The sequence below is a fragment of the Octopus sinensis genome, linkage group LG8, assembly GCF_006345805.1.
Source record: "Octopus sinensis linkage group LG8, ASM634580v1, whole genome shotgun sequence".
NCBI classification, from domain to species: Eukaryota; Metazoa; Mollusca; class Cephalopoda; order Octopoda; family Octopodidae; genus Octopus; species Octopus sinensis.
This window is the reverse complement of record NC_043004.1, coordinates 101510388-101538034: the sequence shown is the minus strand read 5'-3', so window position 1 is coordinate 101538034 and position 27647 is coordinate 101510388. Positions and strand designations below refer to the sequence as shown.

Below are 27647 nucleotides of genomic sequence, written 5' to 3'. Positions count from 1 at the left end.
CATACCAACATCCTCATTATGTGGGGGTCTCACTATGTCTGTCCAACATTGTTTACTTAGGACTACATTATCTGATGTTTACTTTCTTTTTTAAGACTGTAGCATGTGATTTGAGAGAAATTTGGCTGCTCTTTCTTGCAGATAATGTAACAACAGATACGCCACTTAGTTTGAAACATCAGTTTCACATTATAGTTGTTTTAGCTGACATGACCATTATAATATGTGGTTGTTAGCCTAATTACTTCTGACTTGGTACTTTAGTTTTGGATATGAAGCAAGATGAATAAATAAATGCTTTTGTAACAGAACACAGTTCAGTGCCAGGGTTCATATAAAATATTTTGGCTTTTAGATCTGTTGTCTAATACATTAGTCATTTGTAACTGTCAATAGCTGGAAATATTTTTTAGCGCCGCCTTGACTGGCTTCTGTGCCGGTGGCATGTAAAAAGTACTAACCGATCGTGGCCGCTGCCAGCCTTCCCTGGCACATAATAAGCACCCACTACACTCACGGAGTGGTTGGCGTTAGGAAGGGCATCCAGCTGTAGAAACACTGCCAGATCAGACTGGAGCCTGGTGCAGCCTCCTGGCTTCCCAGACCCCAGTCAAACCGTCTAACCCGTGCTAGCACGGAAAATGGACTTTAAATGATGATGATGATCTTGAGAATTCCAGTCAACCAAAATTGTTACTCACATCAGTCATGAAGTGTCTTTTTTGACAATATGTTTTTGCTTTTGAAGTCACATTCAAAGAACTTTTCAAAATGTTTCTGGTGACAAATATCTTGTTATTTTCCTTTCAAAGAGAAATATGGCTTCTGCAAAAGTAGATGTACTATTTTATAAGGGACTTTTGTAAATAAATGATTTTAGGTTATTACTAGTATTTGTCAATTGTATTGCAACATAAGGTAGAGGGGATCTGGTTAGATTTGAACTAAGAACAATATTGAATTAGGTGTAGTAGTCTGATATTGCTTCAGTCATTAAGCATCTGATGTATCATAGTGTACTGAAAAATGCTAATATTCTTGTAATGTCTTTAGTATACTGCCAAGATCAGTAAGATAGGTACCAAATTATATACTTATTGATTCAATGCATTTTTTGCTTTTAATACCCATCTTGTTCTCCTTAAAAACCTTTTCATGAAAATCTGAAGTAAATTCTTCATCATCATCATTTCATATCCATTTTCCACGCTGACATGAGTTGAACAGTTTGACAGGAGCTGGTGAGCAAAAGGACTGCACCAAGTGTTATTGTCTGTTTTGGCCCAGTTTCTATGGCTGGATGCCCTTCCTAAATCCAACCACTTTAAAGAGTGTACTGGGTGAACTCTCACTCTGTAAACATTCCCTCTTGTATTATAGTAATTTTTTTTTCCTTTTTCCTTCTTACAGGCAAAGACCCTGATGATAATTATCTGAATGATATGGTAAATGATGCTACGGGCCCCATCAATTTCACTCTGTTTCTTACCATGTTTGGAGATAAGTTAAATGGAACAGATCCCGAGGATGTGATAAAGAATGCATTTGCTTGTTTTGATGAGGATGGAACTGGTAAGCTTTACTCGTGCTCTTTTCACAGTAAATAAATATTGAGTTTATGTTTGAGTGTCTTCACACAAGTAACTCTATGTTGGGGGGAGGGAGGGATTTTCATTTATATATTCTAGGCATTTATTTCTTTGTTTTATATATTTTTCTCATATGCTGCACTATTTAATGTTGAAAATATGCATTGCATTTGCATTATTTAGTTGCACATGTATTGTGTACCACTTTTCAGCTGTACCAAAATCTTTCCTCTGTTGTTTGCAAATGAATACTAGTAAATCTTAGAGAATACTCAGTTACCAGACACTCTAATGACTTGACCTGGTTGGTTACGGGAATTACATTTGTTTTGTGTTATTTGTTTGTTTTTTGAGGGTTTTTTTGTCAGAAATGCAATTAAATTAATGTGTTTTATTTTTATCTTCTATTTTTCTTAATATTTATTATGACTATAGGAAAAATAATTCAGTGTTTATATTTAATTCCATACTTTCTGCTTGTTAGAAAGAATCTTTAATCAAACCAAAGAGAAAATAAATAAATATAATAAAAGTGAACAGCTTGTTCAAATATAATTAATTTATGAAAGTCAAATTTATATAGCGGAGAACTGTAAAGGGAAATAAAAGATCTTTCTTTTAGAGACAGTAGTGCCATATATGAAATGTAGCTTTTAATGAAGTGGTTTTTTGTTTTGACGCAGTTAGTCAAAGGAAAAGCAATTTATTTAGCATTTAAAAAAAAAAAAGACAGTAATATAGTGAGGTTTGTACTGTTTGCCTAAATATATGTATATAGATATTTGTATGTGCATAAATGTTGAGACGTGTGTGTTTGTGTGTGTAAAGATTTGTGTTTGTGCATTTGTATAAATGTATCATAGTCATCTCTTTTACATTCTTCAGCTGATTAATCGGTTGTAAGATTATCATGTTACTTGAGATTTCATGATCAAGGATACCATTAGTGGGTGGCCCTCAGATAGGACTTGTGAGGTTTAACTTCTCTGCTGGTCACAACCTCATGTGGAGTTAAAGAAAGCACTACAGAAACTCACAAACAGTTTCTCAGTGTATTGCTCCTGCCTACAACAAGGAATTGATGTTGCTTTATGAAACATACTTTCAGCTTCTAGAGAGCTGGCCACAGGTGCAAGATATGAACCAATAACCTTTTGGCTGGCTAGCAGGCTGTCTAGTGCCCAATTATAATCATGTGTGTGTATTTACATATACATGCATATATACTCTTTTACTCTTTTGACTGTGGCTATGCTGGAGCACCGCCTTTATTCAAGCAAATTGACCCCAGGACTTATTCTTTGTAAACCTAGTACTTATTCTATTGGTCTCTTTTTGCTGAACCACTAAGTTACAGGGACGTAAACACACCAGCATCTGTTGTCAAGTGATGTTGGAGGTGGGGACAAACACATACACATATATATATGACAGGCTTCTTTCAGTTTCCGTCTACCAAAGGATTTGGTCGACGCGAGGCTATAGTAGAAGACACTTGCCCAATGTGCCACGCTGTGGGACTGAACCCAGAACCATGTGGTTGGTAAGCAAGCTACTTACCACACAGCCGCTCCTACGCCTATGTAGTATATGTGCATCAATGAAAATTCAATAACAACCCGTATAGGATATGATTTCATATATCTATAAGAAATTAGGTCTAGGTTTGCAGTCCCAAACACTAACTAGAACCAAGTTGAAATCCTTCAGTTTCTCCATCTGTGTTCTCCCTTTGGTTTATAATCCCAAACTTGTTTTAGAGCAAGACTGAAAGTACTTTTACATTCCTTTGTGTGTGTATAAATGAGAGTGATGGGTTTGTATTGGAAATATGATGTGGTTTGCATTATTAATATCTGTATTTATCTTTCAAACTAGTTTGTTGAATTAAGTTTCCTACATAAGTCATCTGATGATTGATAATTTGGTAGAGAACTATTTAAGGTGCACAAATACTTGAAACTGAAATGGTCTTCATAGGTCATTGTTTGTTAGGCTTGGCTGATGGAGTGGAAGATATGTGGTACTTGACAGCCACTCATCTATGCTAAAAACTATTTTAGTTTCATCAGTTTATGACTACCTTAAGAAACTACAAGAGAATATTATAAAGTTTAGCATGAGAAAATCTTGGAGGCTTGTAGTGTTCCTTTAAATATATAAAATTAGGGTACCATGGAGGAACAAATATCATCATCATCATCATCATCGCTTAATCCTTTAGCATTCAGATTATTCTGTCAAATGTAATGCTTATTTATTTACATTGTTTAGAATTATTCATCAATTATCTAATAACTTCGAGATTTTGATAATGTGACTTTATTTTTAGAATGACTTTGTAGGTCAGGTCTAAGAGGCCAGATCTAGTTTGTTTGAACCTAAAACAGGTAGAATATTTTGGCCAGTTTAAATGCTAAAGGGTTAACATCCGTTCTCCATGCTTACTTGGGTTGGACGGTTTGACTAGAGCTGGTAAGTTCTATTATTTGTTTTGGTATGGTTGGATGCTTTGTTTGTGGCACCAGCATTGGTGGGGTCACCCAAGCACCTTGCAATGCAACTAGGGGAAGTAGTATTGAGGGAGGTGGTTTTATGCTTGTTGATGAGAGATTAAAAGAGTAATAGAGGCACTTTCATAGCTATATAGTGTTCCACCTGGGACGGCCCTTCTGTTTGCCACCCCTGGACCCCATAAATAAACACATTGCTCACAGCGGACCCAAAAGTGCCACCTGAGGCGAACCACCACTACTCCCCCTCCTCTCAGCTACGCTAGTGAATAGAGGGATAGAGATAGGTGTCTTGCTTGTAGAAGAGATGCAAGAAGGAAGAAGGGGGCTTACAGAGAAAGATAGGGATGAAGAGGGTGGAAGAGATGTTGGTGGTGGATATGTGTAAGGAAATCCCCTCAAAGTGCAGTGAAGGAAAATATAGGACTGGGGGAGCAGACACGGGGGAAAATTTCACAAGAATATGAAGGGAGATGGTTAAAAGGGATAGAGGTGGCTGTAATAATCAAAGGGGCTTTTATATCATCATCATCATCATCGTTTAACGTCCGCTTTCCATGCTAGCATGGGTTGGATGGTTCAACTGGGGTCTGGGGAGCCCGAAGGCTGCACCAGGCCAGTCAGATCTGGCAGTGTTTCTACAGCTGGATGCCCTTCCTAACGCCAACCACTCCATATATATGCATCACTGTATTGATCAAACTAGTGAGTGTTGCTAAACCCCGCTGGTCACAATGTGCTTCCTCACATTGTTGCAGCTTTCAAATGATGCCACACCAACATGCCCCCTAGACAGAATGCCAGTCTATCACAATGTTACTTGTTTATAGCTGAGTGAACTAGAGCAATGTGGATGGAATAAAGTGTTTTGCTCCGGAACACGATACACTGCTGGCCTGGGAATCAAAACCACTATCTTGAAATTGTGAGTGCAGCACCCTGACCACTAGACCATGTGCCTTCACACACACACACATATGTATATATATATATATATAATATATATATATATATATATATATATATATATATTTCTTTATTGCCCACAAGGGGCTAAACATAGAGGGGACAAAGAAGGACAGACAAAGGTATTAAGTCGATTACATCGACCCCCCCCCCCAGTGCGTAACTGGTACTTAATTTATCGACCCCGAAAAGATGAAAGGCAAAGTCGACCTCGGCGGAATTTGAACTCAGAATGTAAAGGGCAGAAGAAATACGGCTACGCATTTCGCCCGGCGCGCTAACGTTTCTGCCAGCTCATATATGGAAATGATACTTGTGTCTGTTCATTTAAGCAAGTGTTGATGTTCTCAATTTTTGTCCAGTCTCGTTAGCTATATTACTTTCAGTCAGAAGAACAGTACTGCCAACTGAAACCCATGTACTGTGATAAATCGCTGCTTAATCTCCTTAAAGTCTTAAGAAAGGCTAACTTTGCCGCTAATGGTTTTTGGAAAATAAATTACTACTATAACCTGATAATAATCAGTCATAAATGTTCCTGGTTAAAATATCGATTTGAGAAGTGATATTGATATGCAAAAAGTCATACTTGTTAAACTGATCAGGAGGATAATATTAGGTTGCACAAGCATATCTTCTTTGATTTTCTTCTTTTTGAATTAAACTTTATTTAGAATCTGTTTTGTAATTAGCAATTTTGTCACAATAATGTGCAAGTTCAATGTGTATGTGTGTTTTTTTCTGCTCAAGTTTATTGAAAGAAATATTAATATGGGGATGACTTGCTCAAATTCTCAGATGGCAAATTAAAAGTTCTTGTGTCTTGGGAGGGTCAATACACCAATAACAACACAACCAAATACAAAAGCAAAGTATACACACATACATACACACACACACACACACACACATGTGCATGTATGTATATGTATGCACATATAAATTAGTAATCTTTATTGTGGATCTCTCTCTCTCTCTCTCTCTCTCTCACACACACACACACACACACACACATGCACACAGACACGAAAATTAAAACTAAATACTATAACAGACCTGACAAATGAAATATCTGAGATTCTTTACTGAAGGGAGAGAGTAGGGTTTTAAACAATGTTTACTTTCATGAAGGTTGGTGAATAACTCTATTCTAGGGATGGAAGTTCTTTCAAAAGGACAAGTTTTTACAAATTATTTCCTTTTTTTTTTTTTTCTTCTATTAATGTTGAATTTCTTCTACATCACAGTCGTACATATATCCAACCTTCTTCTTACTCCAGTCTTGCTTCTCATGCACACACACAATCACACACACACACACACATCTGTCTACCAACATTTTTCTTCATCTCCCTTATCTCATACTTCAAAAACCACTCCTCTTTTTCTCTTCCTCTCACTTCTCTCTGATCCCTTTTTATTCTCTTTAATCTCCCCTATCACTCTTTACTCATCTCTTATTTTTGTCATGGGGAGGGCTCCCTTCCTCTTCTCTCCAAATTCTGTCTTCTCATTCTTTTACACTGCTTCTGTTACTTCTCTCACTCATAATTCTTAAGGTGTAAAATCTATAATTAGAAGAAATAACGTAATATCTGTATAATCAAACTTTACCTTTTTCGGGTTTTTTTTGTCTAATTTCCAGTTTGCACTTTCCTTACATCAGCTTCAATTGTAAACTGGGTCAATTTATTCCATTTCAATGTTTTTTGACTAACCATGTTAGTTTCTTTGATCTTATTAGTAGTGGCAGCAAGAGATAAAAATTGTCTTAGATTTCCTCTCTTCCAAAGAAGATCAGTAATATCAGGTCCACAGTTTGGTTAATAATTTTGATCATGATTAAAAACCTGTGTCCATTTTAACTTTTATCTTGTTTTCAATTAGGTTCAGTTTATCAAATCTGTTACATTTTATTTCTAGTTTGTAATTTATACATTGATCTATTTATTTTTATTTTAGAATGAAATTATTCAAACTGACCCACCCAGGTATATTTCCTGACTAGATTTGAGTGATATTTTGAGTGTTAAAACATTTTACCGTGTTCTTCCTATCGTTCAAGTACTAATCAAATGCTTCTATTTAAAATGCATGATTTCTTAAAATTTAAAATCCTCCCCACTGTAGAATATGTCATCAGTTTTTTATAGTCTTCAAGTTTAAGAAACCAACTAAACATATAAATAAACCCTTAACATTATTGATGTTATTGTGTGGGATTTTTCTTTTCTTTTAAAAAGAGTTTTGAAAATGTTTACATAGTCTGTGCTTGAAGATGTTCAGTTAAAACAAAAAAAAATTTACCAAATGCATGCAGTGTTTTCTGTTGGTAATATTTATTAGGATGACTAGAATGTTTAGTTTCTGAACTTACTTAAGTAATAAACTACTGATTATAAAATTAGAAGGCAAGTTGAAACCTTACCTCAATTGCTGCAAGATGTCTCATGACAGGGCAACACTATCCTGTCCTGCTCTCATATTATGGTTAAATAGTCAAACATTGAAGAACCTACAGTTCTTTAACCATTTGTGTCAATGATTCCAATGCAAACTATTTAATTTTCCTCTAAAAATAAAAATGGGGTAACGTTCACTCATGATATATTGTAAAATGACTAGATATATTCATTTTATGTCTGTGTGAATATAGTCATATATTCACATAGATGTATAAACCCACTCACACATACATATATATACTTAATTCATTTATAGATAATGAACTAAATTAATACAACTTTACGATTATTATTGATATCATTTGCCATGTCATCATCCAAAGTTATAAACTAGAATATCAGTTTGCACATGCAAGTCTCTTGTTGCTTGCTAACATAAATGCAGTAAACCAGTGACTAACTCATTGGAAGCCTATAAACAATTATTCTATTGTTAATCAAATATGTTATAATTTTTTTTAATGCTGTGTGGTTAAGAAGTTAACTTTGCAACCATGTGGCTTCTAGTTCAGTTCCACTGCATGGTGCTTGGAACAAGTGTCCTACAACTTTGGGCCAACCAATGCCTTGTGAATGAATTTATTAGATGGAAATTGTGTGGAAGCCTGTGATGTGTGTGTGTGTACACATACACACACACACACACAGTCACTGCTTGACAACTGGTGTTAGTTTGTATCCCTGCGACTTGGCAGTACAGAATAAGTACCTGGGGATCAATTTGTTCGCCTAAACCTTTCAAGGTGGTGGCCCAGCTTGGCAATAGTCAATGACTGAAGCAAACAAAAATTTGAAAAAAAAAATAATAATTTAGCTGTTACACTTGACTGATTTATTCTCACTAGAAAGATATACAAGAGTACCTGATTTGCACTCATGAAATGCTCCACAGGTGATATAAAATTACAGGACAAAATTGAAACTTTGAAACTTAGAGGTGGAACCATTATCTTTCATCATCATCATCATTTAATGTCCATTGTTCATGCTGGCATGGGTTGGATGGTTTGACTATGGCTGGCAAGCTGGAAGATGCACCAGACTCCAGTCTTATTTGGCATGGTTTCTACAGCTGGATGCCCTTCCTAATGCCAACCAGTCTGAGAGTATAATGGGTGTTTTTATGTGCTACCAGCATGACACCAGTACCTGTCATGACTATGATTCTACTTGGCTTGATGGGTCTTCTTCTCAAGCACAGCATAATGCCAAAGGCCTCCATGAGGCCCAAAACTCAAAAAGTGCTTTTCATGTGCCACCAGCACCTTGCTCCCTGAGGCCCAATGCTCAAAAGGTGTTTTTTTTTATGTGCCACTAGCACAGGTGCCAGTTACATGACACCAGCGTCAGCCACAACCACAATTTCATTTGACTTTTGGGGTCTTCTGAAGCACAACATACCTTGGCCTTGGTCACTAGTCATTGCCTTTTCGAAACCCAAAGTTCAAAGATCATGCTTCACCATCTCACCCTATGTTTTCCTGGGTCTACCTCTACCACAGGTTCCCTCCACAATTAGAGATTGACACTTGTTTACTACAGCTGTGCTTCCCCACAACACCGTAAAAGATTAAGCAAAAGCTAGTGACTTCCATCTTCTTCTGTGGTAAACTTTGGTTGTGTTGACAGCAAGTTATCACTCTTCTCTTTGGCAACATCCACTGCTGACTGGTGATTATTTTGTTCATTGAAACCCAGCAAGACTCGGGGTCCCTTTTATTGCAGATTTACCAGATTGGATCTCATTTCCAAGATTTGATGTAGCATGTTACTATTTAACTATTTTTACTACCCTAACATGTTGGATATGAAGTGTTTCTTTGAACTTTCTTTTAATTCTTCTTCACAATCTGTGTTATTAGCTAATGTTGTTGTAGATTATCATATTTGTACTCTCTCTCTCTCTCTCTCTCTCTTTTTAGTGTTAATTCTTTGAGCAACATACATAGCTTGCTTCAGTCTGCCTGATTGACAAAAGCAAGTAATATTCCCTACATCACAACTGAGTTGTTAGTAACATTGAGAGTATGTAGCCAGAAGTTGGTGGGAAGGGTTCCTTGCTGTGTCTTGCAGATGTGCTTAGAGGTGGGTAAATAGTTATGTATTAAGATACCTGAAGTATATCAGCGACATGATGACCTTACTGTCTGAATATCAATTTGATGTTGAGCCAGTTATGTATTTTAAATGACCTGCTATCTTATACACCCCCAACTAACCTGACACCTATGGTTAATTATGATAGTGCAAGAGTTCTACCATGTTTCTAGTAAAATAAATATTATTACTTCCCTTTTAAGCTATTCTTAATTGTTTATGAAACTTTGTGATAAACTAGTTTATTTTTTCTGTCAGAACGCAAGAACCTTGCAAGTTATATGACAAATTAATGCAAAAACGAGGGATTCCATTTATCTTGAAATCTGTTATATGTTCATTCATCTGTGAGAATAAAAATATGTTGTAACTATTCTCTTTTACTAGACCCAATTATGAAAGCGGTGGAGAGAGTTATAGCAAACTAATAAGAGAGAAAACTCATTTGGATTAAACTAGCAGTATCACCCAGCGTTGCTCGGATTTGTAAGGGAAATAACTATATAAGCATTTTTAGAGAGTTATAGCCAAAAAATAGCAAAAAAATGCATTAAAAATGGAAAAAAAATTATGGTAAATTTTTTTTAAATCGTTGACTCAACGTAGACATTTTTAGAGAGTTACTTCCCTTATATAATAGCGAAAAAAATGATGGTAAATTTTTTTTTAAATTGTAGATTCATTGTAGATGCGCGCTAATACCCAGAAGGGCTCGATATGAATCACGACTATAAGATACTGCACCGCAAAATGTGGGAGTAGTTAGGAATCTAAATCGTAGGAGACAGACACACAACTTGACTTTTATATATAAAGATGTTGTTTGGATTTGTGCTAAGACCTGGGACCTCTGCCTATGCCCCCTTTTTGTTAAGGAAACTACAAGAGATGTTCTTAAAGAAAAGAAACGACTGTCTATGACATTTCTTAACATGGACAACACCATTGAAAGGGCACTGTACTTCTTTGTCTCAGGATATAGAAACAGCTTGAGAGAGGCATGCATGCCATATACAGAAGTGCTGCAAGTAAGAATTAGCAATGAGCTTAGCAAAGAAGGTAAATGTGAAGGTAAAGAGCTTGTTTCTCAGCTTTAATTTGTTTGTTATAGATTTCCATTCAAAAGAAGCTGTCAGTGAGAACTTATGTTTGCCAATATATTCTCAAATGAATCAGTTGAAGAATTATAGAGAAAATCCCAATATAGAAGTAGGACTAGAATTGAGAGGCCAAATAGTCAACTCGGTAAAGGTGAACATTTTAGTTAACTGAAATGAAAATAGAACACTGCTACCCACTGGGAAGTGGCTATATTTGATACACAGAAGGATGTGGATAGAAAGTATATACCAAGTACATATAGTGAGTACAGGAAAGGTGTGGTGAAATATCAAGCAGGCTGACAGAGAAGGGTTTCATATGTAATAGATGCACATGAATGGTTAACTGAAGAACAAACACCCAAGAAATTAATTCTTTCAACTGCCTAGAAGGCTCTCTAGATAGCTTCTGTTACCCAGATGATCTAATCAGTGCTGGAGGTGGATGTTACAGAGATGCAGTTACCAGGCTTCAGGGAGCTTTTGCCTTTGTTGACAACAAAGGACTTCTTTCTTTGAATGAAGGGGGCAGATTGTATGATTCCTGTATATGAAGTGTCATATTGCATAAGAGCGAAAGATGGGTGCTGAATGTGGAAGATATACAAAGACTAGAAAGAAAATTAGATGAGTATGCCCTGCTGGATGTGTAATATTAGCATGGCTGAATGACAAGGAACGTGTATACATAAAGAGTAACCCAGCATTAGAGGCATTGGCTATAGTTGCAAGTGAGGAGACAGTTCTAGTATAGATATGTGATGAGTGTGAATGATGATATTTGGGTGAAAAAATTATTGAACAGCGCAAACAGAATGAGCTGGATGGAAAGAAGGTAAGAAACAGTGACAAGGTCTAATGTCACAAAGGAAATGTTTGGGGACCACAGCAGGTGGATAGACATTGTGTTGAAAACTAATTCATCTAACCTATGCTGTATGAAAAAGTAAATACAAAAATGAACAAGGATTCACTTTTGGCTACTAAAAAAAAATCCAGTTAGCATTTTTTTTTTTTTTTTCCTATTAGAACTTGGTTGCTTGGTTCCAGCTAGAAATCAACAGCTGTCATACGTTAATTTTTCTTACTTTCTATTCTAAATTTCTTATATGTAAGGCTGATTATTTTTCAGAGAAGATATGGGTAAGTATATTAGCTTTAGGTATCAGCTTGTTCCATCATTACAGGTTTCTCTGAATGAATTTAGATATCAATCCAAGAATTAAGCTGATTAAACCAACAACTTTATCTGTAACAGCAGTCTATTGTATTAGTTGTGTAACAGTTTATTAAACAAGTAGACATTCATCTTTCCTTCTTTGTAAAGGGATCTGGATTGACGTACAATGTGAATTTGAATATTAGTGTAAAGGAGTTGGGTGCTGAAAGTATTACAAGAGAAATGATTGCCGTGATGTGGTTGATTTGATGTAAATACAAGTTTGGTGAAAAAGAAATTGCAAGGAAATTATGATCTGAGTAAAGTACTTAAGGTACAGGTTGTTCAAACATATATATATACTGGTGAATTATACAAGTTGTATTAACTATTCAGAGCTTAGAATAAGGGTTTTGATCACAAACATGATAGATATGAACTATGGATCCCTTGGCTATTGTCAGTAGTCTCGACCCTCTACACAGACTGTTGGTATAGTGCCCCTCTTATTTTTGTTTAGGGTATTTAGTTTGAAATATCAGAAGCTTAATATATTTACCATCTATTCAATTACACACACATGCACACACATATAATGTGAGGAGGTGGTGAGGTTGAGTTAGTTGGGTACTTAACAACCAGCTAAGATTATTTTGTCATGCTTGTAGCCAAGGTACATCACACTAAATGGGTACCACAATTAGTGTGGGTCATCAAAGCAGACAGTGGCAGCACTATGAAATTAATGCTTTGTTGGTTTAAAATGCTGACATTATCTCTCGGCTTGGGGAAAAATATCTGCAGGAGACCAGTGTCTTATCTGGTTAGCTAATCCTTGCTGGTGGATGAGCTTGACGCATCCAATTAATGTCGTCTAAAGAATTGTAAATTTGTTAAGTAAAGACTTCCAAAGTTGACCCTACAGATGCCTAGAGAAATGCTGAGCAGAATCTCTAATCAATGTTCAGGTTATATCATCATCATCATCATCATCGTTTAACGTCAGCCTTCCATGCCGGCATGGGTGGGACAGTTTTATATGTGTGTGTGTATATATATATCATGTGCATGGTAGATGTATAGTCTGTGCCAATTGCGTAAGCAGTATATGAAAGATTTTGTTATTGATGTACCATATTTGATGGCGTAAAAGATTCAAAAGCATATTAGATGCATCCCAATTTCAGCAACATTTATTCAAGAGGAACAAATGTTTTTAGTGAATTACAGCTTGTAATATTCTTTTCTACTCTAGATACATGGCCCGAAATTTTGTGGGAAGGGAGCCAGTCGATTAGATCGACCCCATTACACAGTTGGTACTTAATTTATCAACCCCAAAAGGATGAAAGGCAAAGTTGACCTCGACAGAATTTGAACTCAAAACATAACGACAGACGAAATACTAAGCATTTCGCTCGGCGTGCTAACATTTCTGCCAGCTTGCCACCTTAAAGCTTGTAATATTTAAAGCAACTTTGCATGTAAGACTCAAGGTGACTTTTTGAGACATTTTTTGGGGGAAAAGATATGTATCTTATATGCGATTTAATGCACAGTATATGTTGCAAGTGATTGTTTGCTATACAAAAGTACAGTGTCACAAACAATTTTTTTCTCATAACTGTTGTAAGTGTATTTTGTTAATGGGAAGAAAGTTGAGGAATAAAGGCTTGTCTCTTCCTAAAATATATTTAATTATTTTAAAATGTCTCTCTGATTTTGTGTACTACTGCTACAAATGCTGCTGTGGTGGTTACTATTGCTGTGCTTGTTGCTGCTGCTGCCGTTGCTGCTGCTGAGTCCTTTGTCCATTGTAAATAGAATGACAAAATATGTAATCACAAGACCTCTCTGCCCACCACTCCTCTGAGATAAAAATTGGCTGGGAATGTTATCTACATACACACACTTGCCTAAGCACACACACACACACACCTATAGACACACATATATTCACACTCTGCCATTCACACATGTACGCACAGAAGCAGGCATGTACACATTCATATACACTTGTACATACATACATCCATACATGCTTACATACATACACACACACACACACTTGCCTAAGCACACACACACACACCTATAGACACACATATATTCACACTCTGCCATTCACACATGTACGCACAGAAGCAGGCATGTACACATTCATATACACTTGTACATTCATACATCCATACATGCTTACATACATACGTACACACACACATACACTCATGTACACTCCCTCAGTGCCAGCTCCAAAGGGAGATTCAATGTTATTTAAGGACCCAATATAGGAGAAACTCCTACATATTTTTGTGTATATGTATCTGCATCTACAAGATTGTGTGTATGCACGGTGTGCTATTTATCAGCTCCTAATATCTGTTTTCTTACTGGCTAACTCCTTGACTCTGTGTGTGTGTGTATGCTGTCTGTCTATGTGTTCAGGGAAGCTAAAACACACCCTCCTATATTAGTGTGTGATAAAGTGAAAATATTTCCTCTTCCTCTTCTGTAGCACCTCCTACCCCTCCCTCACACTTTCAGACACTGCCCACTCCTTCTACCCTCTCTGCTACCTCCTCTGTCCATTATACTCACTACCCCCACTAAGACATAACTGCCATTGCAGTCACTCATCCTACACCAGCCCCTCCTTAGGTTATTTTAGTGTTCAACTCTTGTGCTCCCCTTATCCATCTCACCCCCCACATTCTTACACACTTGTTCATGCATCTACATAGATAATCACACACATACACACACACACACACAAGCATGCATTTTTTTTTTGTTTTGTTTTGTTAAGTAACTGTGATTTGTAGTAGTTTAGTATGGTAGTAGTTTAGTATGGTGTGTGAGACTGTTTCAGTCGTTAAGAATTTCCCTCTTGTTCTATTTGATAGCTTGACCATTTTAGAATGTTTCTGGATAGAAAAACAAAATTATTTTCAGATTATATAAATACACACAGCCTCTACTGTGTTTATTCACTCGAGAAAGTGTCTAGCGATGGTGGGTGATGTTGGTTTTCAACACTAGGAGGTTGGTGGAGTGGATTTAAATGGTGACAGGAACTAGAGAAACATGACTGTACTTTGGGTCAGTGAAAAAAAGGGTGCTTTTGTAAATGGCTCTACAGTAGTTGTGCCAGTGTGAATTTATATCACCATACACCTGATGCATTGATATACATTCACTGTAGTCTAAAGGTTCACAGGGTGGAGGTTGGGTAAAGTAGATGTACTATAAGATCTCAAATATATGGGAAACTACCACCTGTGTCATCTCTTGTGAAAGGTAAGAGAGTCCAGTTTGCTGGACATTGTTGTAGAGCTGAAAATGAGGTAATTTCTACTCTTCTCCTCTGGAAGCCATCTACTCGCAATACCAGAGGGCGCACACTCTCCTACCCTGATGTAATCTCCATGGATACAGGCATCCAGCAACAGGACCTCCGTAATGCCATGATGGACCGTGAAGTCTGGCGTAGCATGGTAAATTCCATTGTCTCGACCACGGTTGAACAATGATGATGAAGGTCTCAAGGTCGAGCTGATGCATGATGGAAATGTTAAGAGATGCTGTTTTACAGACCTGTCCAACCCATGCTTCTATGCACACATGTAACACATACAAAGCATACCAATGCGATCAGGTAAAGCTTAATCAACAATCAAGTAAAATAGTACCTGGACTTTTACATTCACAAGACATCTTGAACTCAGTTTAAGTGTAACTTCCCAAAAGGGTAAAGACCCCCTTCAGCCATGAATGTCCATGGGATTGCACCAAGAAAGTTCCCCTCCAAGGTACAAGTCCAGGCAGGGTTGTTTATGGAAGACTAACAGTCACCTATGCTTACCAGCCTCCTCTCTCCACACAACCAATGTTATCCAAGGGAAAGGCAAAGGCCAATACAGATTGGCACCAGGGATGTTGCAGTGAATCAAACTCACTACCTTGTGATTGTGAGCCCAGTGCTCTAACCACTGTACCACAAAATAATGAACTAGTGAGAAACTTTTTTATGATTGTTTGACCTGCAAGAAATTGCAGCAAATCTTCCTCAACTACTACTTCAGTATCTTTAAAATAAATATTCAGATTAAACTAATATTCAATATGTCAGCGAAGAAGAAAGATGGTCATAGCTAAAATACTGATTAAACAGTAAATCCTAGAAACATATTTCTTTACTACCCACAAGGGGCTAAACATAGAGGGGACAAACAAATGGATTAAGTCGATTACATCGACTCCAGTGCGTAACTGGTACTTAATTTATCGACCCCGAAAGGATGAAAGGCAAAGTCGACCTCGGCGGAATTTGAACACAGAATGTAATGACAGATGAAAATACGGCTACGCATTTCGCCCGGTGTGCTAACGTTTCTGCCAGCTAAGCACCTCTATCAGCATACATAAACACTATAGGCTAAAAGTAGAAGTTACAAATCTGTTGGAAGTTGACCCTAAAATACCAACAAAAATGAGTGTCTTCAAAATAAAGTTTAGAGATAATCCAGAAAATGCACTTTACGGGATAATAACACTAACAACAATAACAAAAGGGATAAACTTATCTCTCGTCATTCACAATATCACATGTCCACAAACAATGCATCTAATATATATTTAACATGCACAAAGTTATACAGAACACAACAAAAAAGTTTTCAAGCGTCTATGATACCAATAGCCTTAGAAACTAATTTATGCAACTAAAAGATTTTATTATCTTTCACAACATTCATATAGCTATAATCCAAGAACTAATCTTTGTACTCAAATGCTATCAGACTTAAGTTCAGTGTACAGATATAACAACTGACTTTTATGAACAAAATATGCAACAACACTACGGTTAAAATGCAAACTTTGAAACTAAAATCTAGCCGTACAAAGCTCACTAATGTAATAAACATACCATTACCATCCTCACCAGCCATCACCAAACTTCACCCACAGACATTCTAGCAAATACTATCCGTTGGAGAGAGTTCAGTGTACACAACACCTGGTTTTCAAATATTATTGATCACAAGAGATTTTGTATCATGACAACTAGACTCTCTTTATATCCTAAACAATTCACACCAACACATACACACACATACCGCATGAAGTCAACTACAACTCTTCTGTTGGCATAAACTTTTTGTTCTGCCAACCAAACTACCAAAACCTCATGGCAAAAACTTCCCCAACTTTCATTGCAACACTTACCAATTATCATTACTACAAATATTTCAATGAAAAAAAAATAAACACTTTTACAGACTTCATATATATGATTACTAAAGACCAATTACATTGTGCAAAAGCAATCTAAAAAATAAAAACACAGATTTAACTATTGAATTAAAATTTTATAGCAATTGTGTCCATTATTGCATTTGAAACTAACTAGTGCAACTGGGGTGGTAGACACCCACTTTTATAGAAACATCAACTGATTTCTTATGAGGATAGCCAAAGCACACTCTTTTAAGTTTTCGTCTGGCACATAAAAACCACCCACTACACTCTCGGAGTAGTTGGCGTTAGGAAGGGCATCCAGCTGTAGAAACACTGCCAGATCAGACTGGGCCTGGCGCAGCCTCTTGGCTTCCCAGACCCCAGTTGAACCGTCCAACCCATGGAAAACGGACGTTAAACAATTGTGATGATGATGATGACATTTATGCATGTCTTCCAGGCTGTACCTAATTTGTTGTAAATTAACAAAATGAAACATGATTTTATCTCTGGAATCGCCAATAATAATATCCAATAAAAAATAATAATACTTTGTACTATTGGCACAAGGCCTGTAAATTGAAAGAAGAGGGAGTTGTTAATTACAGTACTTCACTGGTACTTATTTTATTAACCCTGAGGGCATTTAAACCCAAAATGTAAGGGTCCAGAAGAAGTACTGCTAAGCATTGTGTCCAATGTGCTAAGAATTCTGCTTAATTATAATGATAATATTAAAGTGATGAGCTGGCAGAATCGTTAGCACACTAGACGAAATGCTTAGCAGTATTTCACCTGTTGCTACGTTCTGAGTTCTAATTCTACTGAGGTTAACTTTACCTTTCATCCTTTCGGGGGTCAATAAAATAAGTCAGTGTAATTGACTGATCCCCTCTCTCAAAATTGCTGCCCTTGTGGCAAAATTTGAAACCATTATTGTTGTTATTATTATTATTATTATTATTATTAGTATTATAAGCAGCTTAATTGCTGCCATACAAGATTTTTGGAGGGAATTGACAGTTGTTATTACCAGAACACAAGTGTTTTTAATAGACAGGACACAGTTAATAATAACTTTTAACTCTTCCTATTGCTGGTAATATCTGTGGTGCCAGACAGAGTAATTATTAGATTTATGTAACAGTTAGTGTTCCAAGTGGTCAGGTTAGAAGTGGATGGAGCAGGTAGATGTGTGACAGGGTGAGTGTTGGTGCCATAGGCTATATTTAATACTTGCTAATGTCTGATGAAACAATAGTTCCAGTTTTCTCTGTGTGGGGGAGGACAAAGTTTATATTTCTTTTTCTTTCTTTACACTTTTTCGTTTTTCTTTGTTTAATTTTATTTTAAAATTGTTTTATTTTTTTATTTCATGTTTTTGTTATCCTTTCCTTTGTTTGTCTTTTTTTTATTTTACTTTCTTGTTTTATTTTCACTTTGTTGGAGTTCATTTTATTTCCACTAAAGAATATTGTGCCCTGTTGGGGCATATCACCCCAGTGAGTAATTTTACTCCCTTACATAACAAATAATTATTGAGAAAAGCGTGACTATTACAAAAACCCACTTGGATCCTTCTCATAAGTGTGTGAACATTTTGGTTAGATCTACCATTCTACTGAGAATTTACAACCAATCTGTTATAATTGGTACCAAGAGAACAGTCTGTAAATTCAGTTATTTTATTGCCTTTTAGTACTGGAAAATGGGTCATTGGATTAACAGCTGTTCTATTGTGGATGGCGCTAAAAGTAAGATAACTGAAACCAGAAACAAGCTATCTCATATGAAATTACTCCATCAGGGATGTAGATGTCACACTCAGATTATCTCAGAAAAGCTTCTAAATTAGACTTTCTAGGTCTGTTTTATCCGTAAACTTAACACATGAAGATGCATTCCTGTACAGACATTTTATGCCACATCTGAAAATGCCCTTCTTATTCACTGGTAATGAATTACTGACATACTACATCCAACAGATACATGGATTCAGTTTCTTCTATCACATATACAGTCTCTTTTACTGGTATTACAATGGCTTCTGCTCATCTGAATTAGCAACCAGTATACATTCTTTTACTCGAGTCCACCTAATACACATGCCTCTCTTCTCTCCTCATTGTCTTTGCTGGTCCACTTCTGGTTTTGTTATTCTCTTCTGTGCCTCACACATTGAACCATACATTAACCCTTTCGTTACCAACCCGGCTGAAACCGGCTCTGGCTCTTTAGTACAAATGTCTGGTTTTCAAAAGTTCTGAATTAAAATCCTCTGCCAAACCTTAGTTACAATTTATGTCCCTAACACTAGCTTCATGATAACGATGTTATTTTACTTAATTCTTTGTTATAATTTAAATAATTGGAAGAAAGACAGAGCATCTCAAAATAAATACCGTAACGAAAGGGTTAAACATTTGACTCAATCCATCCTATCCAGAAATGTCTTCTTCTGGGATTCCCTTCCTTATTCCTAGTAGTTTTTCAAGCAGGAATCATCTTGAGAAGTTTCAACTAACCATCATCTATGCTATACATAGGTTATAGATGCTAGTTCTTCTTTGATTAAATAAATGCTTCTAAATTAGGTATAAAGCCAGAAATTTGGTGAGGTGGAGAGGGTAATCAATTAACTTGATCCCTGAACTTACCGGGTATTTATTTTATCAACCTCAGAAGAATAAAAGGCAAAGTTGACCTTGGCAGGGTTTAAGCTCATAAAATAAAGAGCCTGAACAAATTGTGCAAAGCATTTTTTTTTTTCTTGCAATGCTTTAACATTTCTGCTAATCCACCACCCTTTCTTGGGCCAGATAATAGTAATAATAAGTGGAAATATATTGAAGTGGAATTTGGCATTGAGTCATACGTAAACTAACATCCACTCCAACCAAAAAGAAGTTATCCTCTTGATTATTTATTTCTATTGTTAAATGATAAAATTGATAATTAGATGTGTCCACCAATGATTGATCTGTCCTTTTGGCTCTTAAATGTAGCGAGTAGGATCCAGCATGTTGTCAAGACATGTTGAGTTAACAATGCTGCTGTATAGAATGCTGAGTTGCTTCCACTTTGTGGTATTTATTTCTGGTTGGACAGACTAGATTAATTTTGGGTTAAGTGTGTCTTGACCACAAGATTAACCCACTGCCTCTGCTGAAATTCCACCTCTTTCACTAATAATCAGTGACTTGCCCAGTTGGCTCAGCTATCCACACCATCATTGTAACTACTACAAACACTAAAAACCACCCTGTGCCAAGGAGGAAGCCCCTGTGGTCACTCAAATCATACTTCATTGACACTTATAACAAGGAATGATACATTGGATAGTGTCATCATAAGTATACTGTGTTGGAATAGAAGATGAGGTAGCTACTACTGGAATATTTTGGTCCACAAGTCTGCTTGGCTAGGGTTTTCCCAGGGCTAAACAACAAAACTAACTGCTATATTGCACTTTAGTACACAATACTTGTTTCCACTTTCCAATAAACTCCTTGTTATCTAGTACTCAGATAACTGGAACTTTCAAGCAACTCAGAAAAAAAATGAAAAGAAAGTGTTGTTAATTAGAGCCTAGAGAATTTATGTTAATTAATTAATTGTCAGTAGTAGAAAGCAAGTTTCAACTGTAACTAAAATGGCCTGTTGCTTGTCAAAGCACAGAAAAGTAGTTTATTAGGTTATTAAAACCTTTCTTTGCTTAAACTAGACTTTATTTTCTCCTGTTTCTCTCATTTCTATTATATTCAGAATATTAATGATAATATTATGTGTCTGTAAAGTTTTAATGAGATTTGGAGGTGTTATGGTAACTTAAAAGTGATGATCAGATACCCAGTAAATGCAGTTATCCAGCAACCCTCCAGTCCTAGTGATGCTGGATGGCAGGGTGTTTACTGTACCATGTTTTTTTGCCATTGTACTACACCACAGTATATCATACTATATTGCACTTTTGCACTATCACAGTACCATTGTAAAAGTACTGAAATATATTAAGGCTACAATATACTCATTTACTATCCACCACCACCACCCTATTCTATAAAACTTTTTACTATAACTACCACTTGTGGTAGCTTGGACCTACAACACTTGAGTTGCGTCACTAATGTTGGTCAAACCAACCTAAGCGTGCCTATGTAGTAACTTGACCTGGTAAAAATAACAGCCCTATCTCCCTCAAACCACCTTCTACCTTCTTAAGAAAGAAACACAGTGGACAATAATCTAGGATACACTCTGGCTGAAAAAAATATGGAATGGTCATGGTTGGAATGCCATTGATCATTGGTCTGCTTCATTAAGGATGATCTGGAATTAAATATCTGGGGAAAAAATGCTAATGAGTGGGTGGTCAAAAATTTTTCAAAGTCAAAATATTTTTTCTTTACTGAATACATCATTTATCCATTGAGTAATCTTGTGTGTGTGTTTCTGTGTGGGAGAAGGGGTAACTTAAAGTCAGTGCCAAAGAATGTGTGTGTGTGTGTGTGTGTGAATAGTCCTTTAGGTCTTCCTTCCTCTATCTTCACTGTAATACACTCCCCTGCTGTCTCCATGGAAGATAAATTTGGTATTTACCCTTCCTAGTAGTTGATGTACAACATACTACACATGAATACCACCTCACTCTATAAACACCAGATTCACTTCTCTTACTCTATGCATTGTAACCATTTGCTGTAGTTTGCCGGTTATTGACATGAGTCACAGCACAAATGACAGTTGTGAGAAGAGGTGGAGGATACAGATATATATTCTGTGGCTACCACTTCCTTACTAATCTTTTTTATCATGCATAATTTCCTCTGTGTTCAGAGACTAAGACACTTGTTAAATTTGAGAATATTTCCTTGACTTAGTGGATCATATTCTGTTGATGTCTGTAGCTCTTAAAAACAAACAAGCCAATGGTGGTACAAGGCAAAGCAGTAATTATATATACGTTTGAAAGTGGAAAAACATCATTGAAGATTAAATTTTAAAATACTAATTTAAATTTTTTTTTTTTAAGGGGATTACTCCTCCTCTATAAAACACTATTACTAACCGTCTTGGTGACTGTCATAAGGGTAGCCTTAGCAGAACACCTTTGATCATAAATCTGCTCAGTTAGGATTGATTTGGGATTAAACAACTCAATTTCACTATCAAAGTTTGGATTGACTTGAGACTATGGTAGATGACGTTTGTCTAAGGTGTCATGTAGTGGTATCAAACCCAGAACTGGGTGAATAAAATGTGAATGTCTTAAATGTGCTATATCCTTCAATCTGAAAAACTTCTGTAACCCTTAATGAGTTATTGGGTGATCGCTTTTAGCCTTGTCTTCATGCAGTATGTCCCAGGGTAGGCAAAGAGAAGTGATGTGATTTGAGCCCACCCCTCCTAGATTTCATCATAATCATCTACATCATCATTTAATGTCTGTGTTCCATGCATGGCTTGGACTGCATGATTTTACAGAACTATGTTGCAGAACATGGGTTGCAGAACTACATCACACCTCAATATCAACTTTGGCAAGGTTTCTACAGAGGGATGCTCTTCCTAATGCTAACTGTTTTACAGTGTGTACTAGAAGCTTTTTCCATGACACCAGCCTTGGAAACTGCTAGAGAAGTGATATGAAATGGTTTATGAACATAGGATCAATAAGCATTTGTCATTAGTTAAGATATTCCATTCATACATTATATACCAATGTATAGAGATATTTGATTGTTTAGGAAGATAATTGAACACTATGGAAGTTTTAGTCTTGTTAGAAATATGATTGCAAAAAATATAAAATATGATAAAAAGGGAAGAAATATTGTGGATTGATCTGGTCAGTTTTATATCATAGTGCACAAAAGTATATATATGCATAGATCGGTAGCCACTACGCACATTTTTTTTCTGTCCTTGTTTCTTTCTGTGGAAGAGTGTAGGCTCGAAACGTAAAAGACTTTTTCAATTCCTGAGTGTTATACTAATACATCTGTTTGTTTTCTACACCACCTGTCTTCATCTTTTGTTTTTTTCGTGAATTCTCCCTGTATATATATAGATGCACTTTATTTGTGGATTAACAATGCTACCGATGGTTTCATGTATAACAAAAATTCACAATTGTTTAAGCATTATAATTCAGGTTGATAGCGATTGCATCCATTCTAGGCAGAACTGTCCACAAGTAGTGCATTGTTGAGCACTCATTCTCCTTACTGCTTGATATTATCATGTGTGTGTGTGTGTGTGTAACCAAAAGGTATATATATATATTAATGTTCAGTTATAATGATCAGTTGTAACAAAAACTATTTTACGTTAATCTGGATGGGTTACTCTATACATTTGCAGACTTCAAATTTATATTCTTAAACAAAAATATCAACAGTGGTTTCAAAGTTTCAGCCAGCTAAGCCATTGTCAAATTCAGCCACACACACACACACATGTGTGTATATATATATATATATATATCAACATCTGTCGTTACATTCTGAGTTCAAATTCCGCCGAGGCCGACTTTGCCTTTCATCCTTTCGGGGGTCGATAAATAAAGTACCAGTTACGCACTGGGGTCGATGTAAACGACTTAATCCCTTTGTCTATCCTTGTTTGTCCCCTCTATGCTTAGCCCCTTGTGGGCAATAAAGAAATATATATATATCATTGTCATCATTGAAGTGTTTTACTGCTGAATTCTTCTCAGCTGGCTCCTTTGCTTTTTTTAGTCACCTTAATGATACACATTGATGCAATATACCTATTAACAAAAAAAAAAAGAGATTCACATATATACATAATTTTTGGGGGTAGGGCCAAAGACTTCCTTAAACAACATGCTAGCTACAAGCCACAGGTTGGAACCATTTACTTCTCCCACGCTGTGTCTTTCTTTTTGACTGCCCCTCTATACCTACATATCTCTCCATTTGCTGCCATGCTTAAGCACACTCACTCTCCTCTACCTCTCTCCTATCTATTAGTACTATAGTGTCTCACCAGATTTTCTACAGCAAATTGACTATGTTGCTCAGCTGTGTATAAAATAGGCCTACTTCCTCTCTCTCTCTCTTTCTCTCCACCACCACCAACACTACTAATAGCACCACCAATCAGCCAGTTATCATGGCCATGACAGCTTTATAAGACTAACACTGTTGTCATAAGAGTGACTAAAGTTACCAAAAACAGCCTCAAACTATCCCAACTATTTGCTGTATGCCTGACCTCTACTGCTGCTACTATTACTACTACTACTACCAATGCCACTTAATTAAACCACCCACTTCCTTTTTATTACATTCCAGTCTCTATCTGTCTGTCTGTCTATCTCTCTATACATCTCTCTCTCTCTCTTTCTCTCTAGCCATGGCTGTGGGCACCTCAGTAATTTGTCTAGTACTTATTGTATTAACCTCTTAATGCACAGAGGAATAGTCAACTAGTGTGTAAAGCGATATAGCCAAATACAAGCTGTTATTGCTCAGCACACCTATTTTGACAGCCCTTAAACACATCATTGATCCCCCTTATCCGCCATTCACTACATCCACCTCTCCGAGTGGGGGACCCTACCCAGTCTTTACAGCTGTCAGTACTGTTCCCTAATTTCCCTACTTATTATCCCCTATTCTTCATGCATTATACTCACTACCTCAACCATTCCCAATTTCTCACTCTCCTATACAGGTCTTACAACATCCACTCACCCACACCCCCAGTTCTTCTGCCACCCATCCCTACTCATTTCTTATAACTTGAGGGTCCACACAGAGACCCCATCGTTATTTTTATCTCTTTCTTGCACTACTATCACTTTTAAAATGTGAGTAGCCATGTGGCCCCTCTATAAGCAAGAAACCTGTTCTAGTTAGTCCCTTTTCTCATACTTTAGCCCTCTCTTCTCCTAGCATAAAGCCCCCTTTCTTGGGGTTTGTAGTTTTTCAGACTGCGTTACAACTTCAGTAGCACCCAGTACATGCTATAAGGCAGTTGGTATTAAGAAGGGCTCCAGCCATAGATGCCATGCCAAAGTAAACAGTGCAGCATGATGCAGTCTTCAGACCCACTGGATTCTTTTGAACCATGTGTGTGTGTATGTATATATGTATATATTGGCGCAACGCAATCACCACAGGAGCAAAGACAGCCGAGGAGAGCCGGATTCAGTCAGCAGAACAGAAACGCCAGATGCAGAAAGCCAGAGTCACCTGCACCAATAGCACAGTCCCTACCTACTTCTGCCCCACCTGTGGGAGGGGCTTTCTTGCCCAGATTGGCCTCATCAGCCACCTCCGGTCTCATAGCAGCAATTCCACTAAATGATGTCAATGGTCATCTTCGAACCTGAAAGACGAACATTATTATATATGTGTGTATATGTACATACACACACTCTCATACACACACACACTCTCTCTCTCTCTCTCACACACACACACACACACACGTTTGGTGTCTCCTGTTACTTTTAGTAAAATCTTAGCTTCGAATAAATATGTTTGGGTGTGTATTTATTAGTGTTAGTAGTAGTATTGCTTAAGCTCTTTGTTGCCTATGGAGCATAGGTCGTCAACAACTTTTTCTCCAATGTCCTCAACTCTAGGCTGTCCCTGCTTCTTTCCAATTGGATCCTTGATTTTTCAGCTCTGCATGTTTCCCTGAGGGGAAACCTTGCTCTCCTTGATTTGCTTCTGTAACTTTGCTTTTTTCTAAGTAGGTGTGTTGGCCCCTTGCAAACCCATTTTTACCTCTGGGATGAACTGATCCATATTAGCCTGGCCTGTATCCCTTGACTTGTCCCGCATGGGATGCCATATCAGGAGCTTACCCTCTGCCACTATGCCTCTCAGTCATTGAAGCACACAAGCCACCATACTATAATAAAGACTAGACTTTATGGTGGTGGTGGTGGTGGTGGTGGTGGTGGTGGCATGGATTATTTATGTGGTTAGTGTTCAAAGAAAGCACTCAATACTTTGTGTAGTGACAGTATGTATGTGAAATTGTAAAATTCAACATACCTTACTACTCAGTGTTTCTTACTTGAAGTGGTCTTCGCCTGAAAGCCCACACCTACTAAGAAACTCAGAGTAACATTGAATTCCCCAGTATGAAATATTAACACATTTCAATATATACTGCTAGGCATACATACATCTACTGTGCGAATGACTTGCAGGTCGTCTTCAGACGGGTTTCAGATTGATGTAATTGTTAGGACAGCCTGAATATCTGCATGAAAGCATGACTAGAGTGGCAGGCGGGGCAATGGTGAGAGCACAAGTCAATCCCAAATACTTGCATCTGAGAACTTGGCTAAACACACTTAAGTACTCTGTGGTGGTGTTAAACCAGAACATGTTAGGCCTACTTTTAGACAAACTGACTGAGATAAACGACAAGGGAGTTGTTAAACAAAAATGTTTGAGGTTGGGACAGGAAACAGTTATAGTTTCAGATATTTTAGACATGCTTCGAAGCGGTCCACCTTGGATAGTTCTTAAATAACCTCCAGTATTTTCAGTGGGGACCCTATGATTGTAAGCTCTACACTCTAACCTATCTCTTTACTACCCACAAGGGGCTAAACACAGAAGGGACAAACAAGGACAGACAAAGGGATTAAGTCAATTATATCGACCCCAATGCGTAACTGGTACTTAATTTATCGACACTGAAAGGATGAAAGGCAAAGTCGACCTTGGCGGAATTTGAACTCAGAACGTAACGGCAGACGAAATGCGGCTACGCATTTCGCCTGGCATGCTAACATTTCTGCCAGCTCGCCAACTCTACACTCTAACCACAAGGCTTAGGGAGTTGGGATCCTGATTATGAGGTCATGTGTTTAATTCATGGACCAGGTGTCCTGTTGTGTCCTTGAGTAAGGCACTTCATTCATGTTCTCCAGCTGAATACGAGTAACAGTCCGGTGCTGGTGCTGCTCTACTCCATTCATGTCACATCCTTGATAGTCCACTGGTTATAGGTGGGATGATCAACAGGATGTCTTTGAGCAGGCATTAAACATCTCCTTGATATGTATTAGAAAAAGTATGGTGTAAGTTCGTACTTGCTAGCTTGTAACAGTTAATTTTTTTTCTTTTATGTTTCCTGAGTGGTATAGCAAATATTATGGACTGTTTATTTGTCTGCATTTGTGTCCTGTCAGAAATGAAGTATTTTCTTAACCAGTAAAGGAAGTAAAGGAAACTCAGCTTGTGTTACAGTCTCTGTGTAGTTGCCATGAAAGCTTAAACAAATTTAGGAAGTATGAGGGTTTTTTTTCCTTTTTTTCTTTTTTTTTTGTAGTAAATGATCTTAAATTATAAGAATATAGTGTTGAGTGTGTGCTTCCTGTGAATCATGTGTTTACATGTGATGTAATATGTGTGTTTGTAGTTACATGCTCACATAAGTTTACACGCAGTTTTACATACTTCTGTACTCAGGGCATTTCATTGAAATGTGTGGGCAAATTGCTACAAGTTGGATATGTTGTGATT

The 27647-nt window shown here is 37.1% G+C and overlaps 1 protein-coding gene across 2 annotated transcripts in view; it reads left to right on the top strand.

Moving 5' to 3' along the window:
• Positions 1-27647, top strand: part of LOC115214760 (myosin regulatory light polypeptide 9) — an 88942-nt gene that overhangs the window by 56353 nt on the left and 4942 nt on the right. For both annotated transcript variants that reach the window (XM_029783785.2, XM_036505619.1), the window contains exon 3: positions 1411-1572. In XM_029783785.2, coding sequence (XP_029639645.1) covers positions 1411-1572 — 162 coding nt within the window. The remainder of the gene's footprint in view (positions 1-1410; positions 1573-27647) is intronic.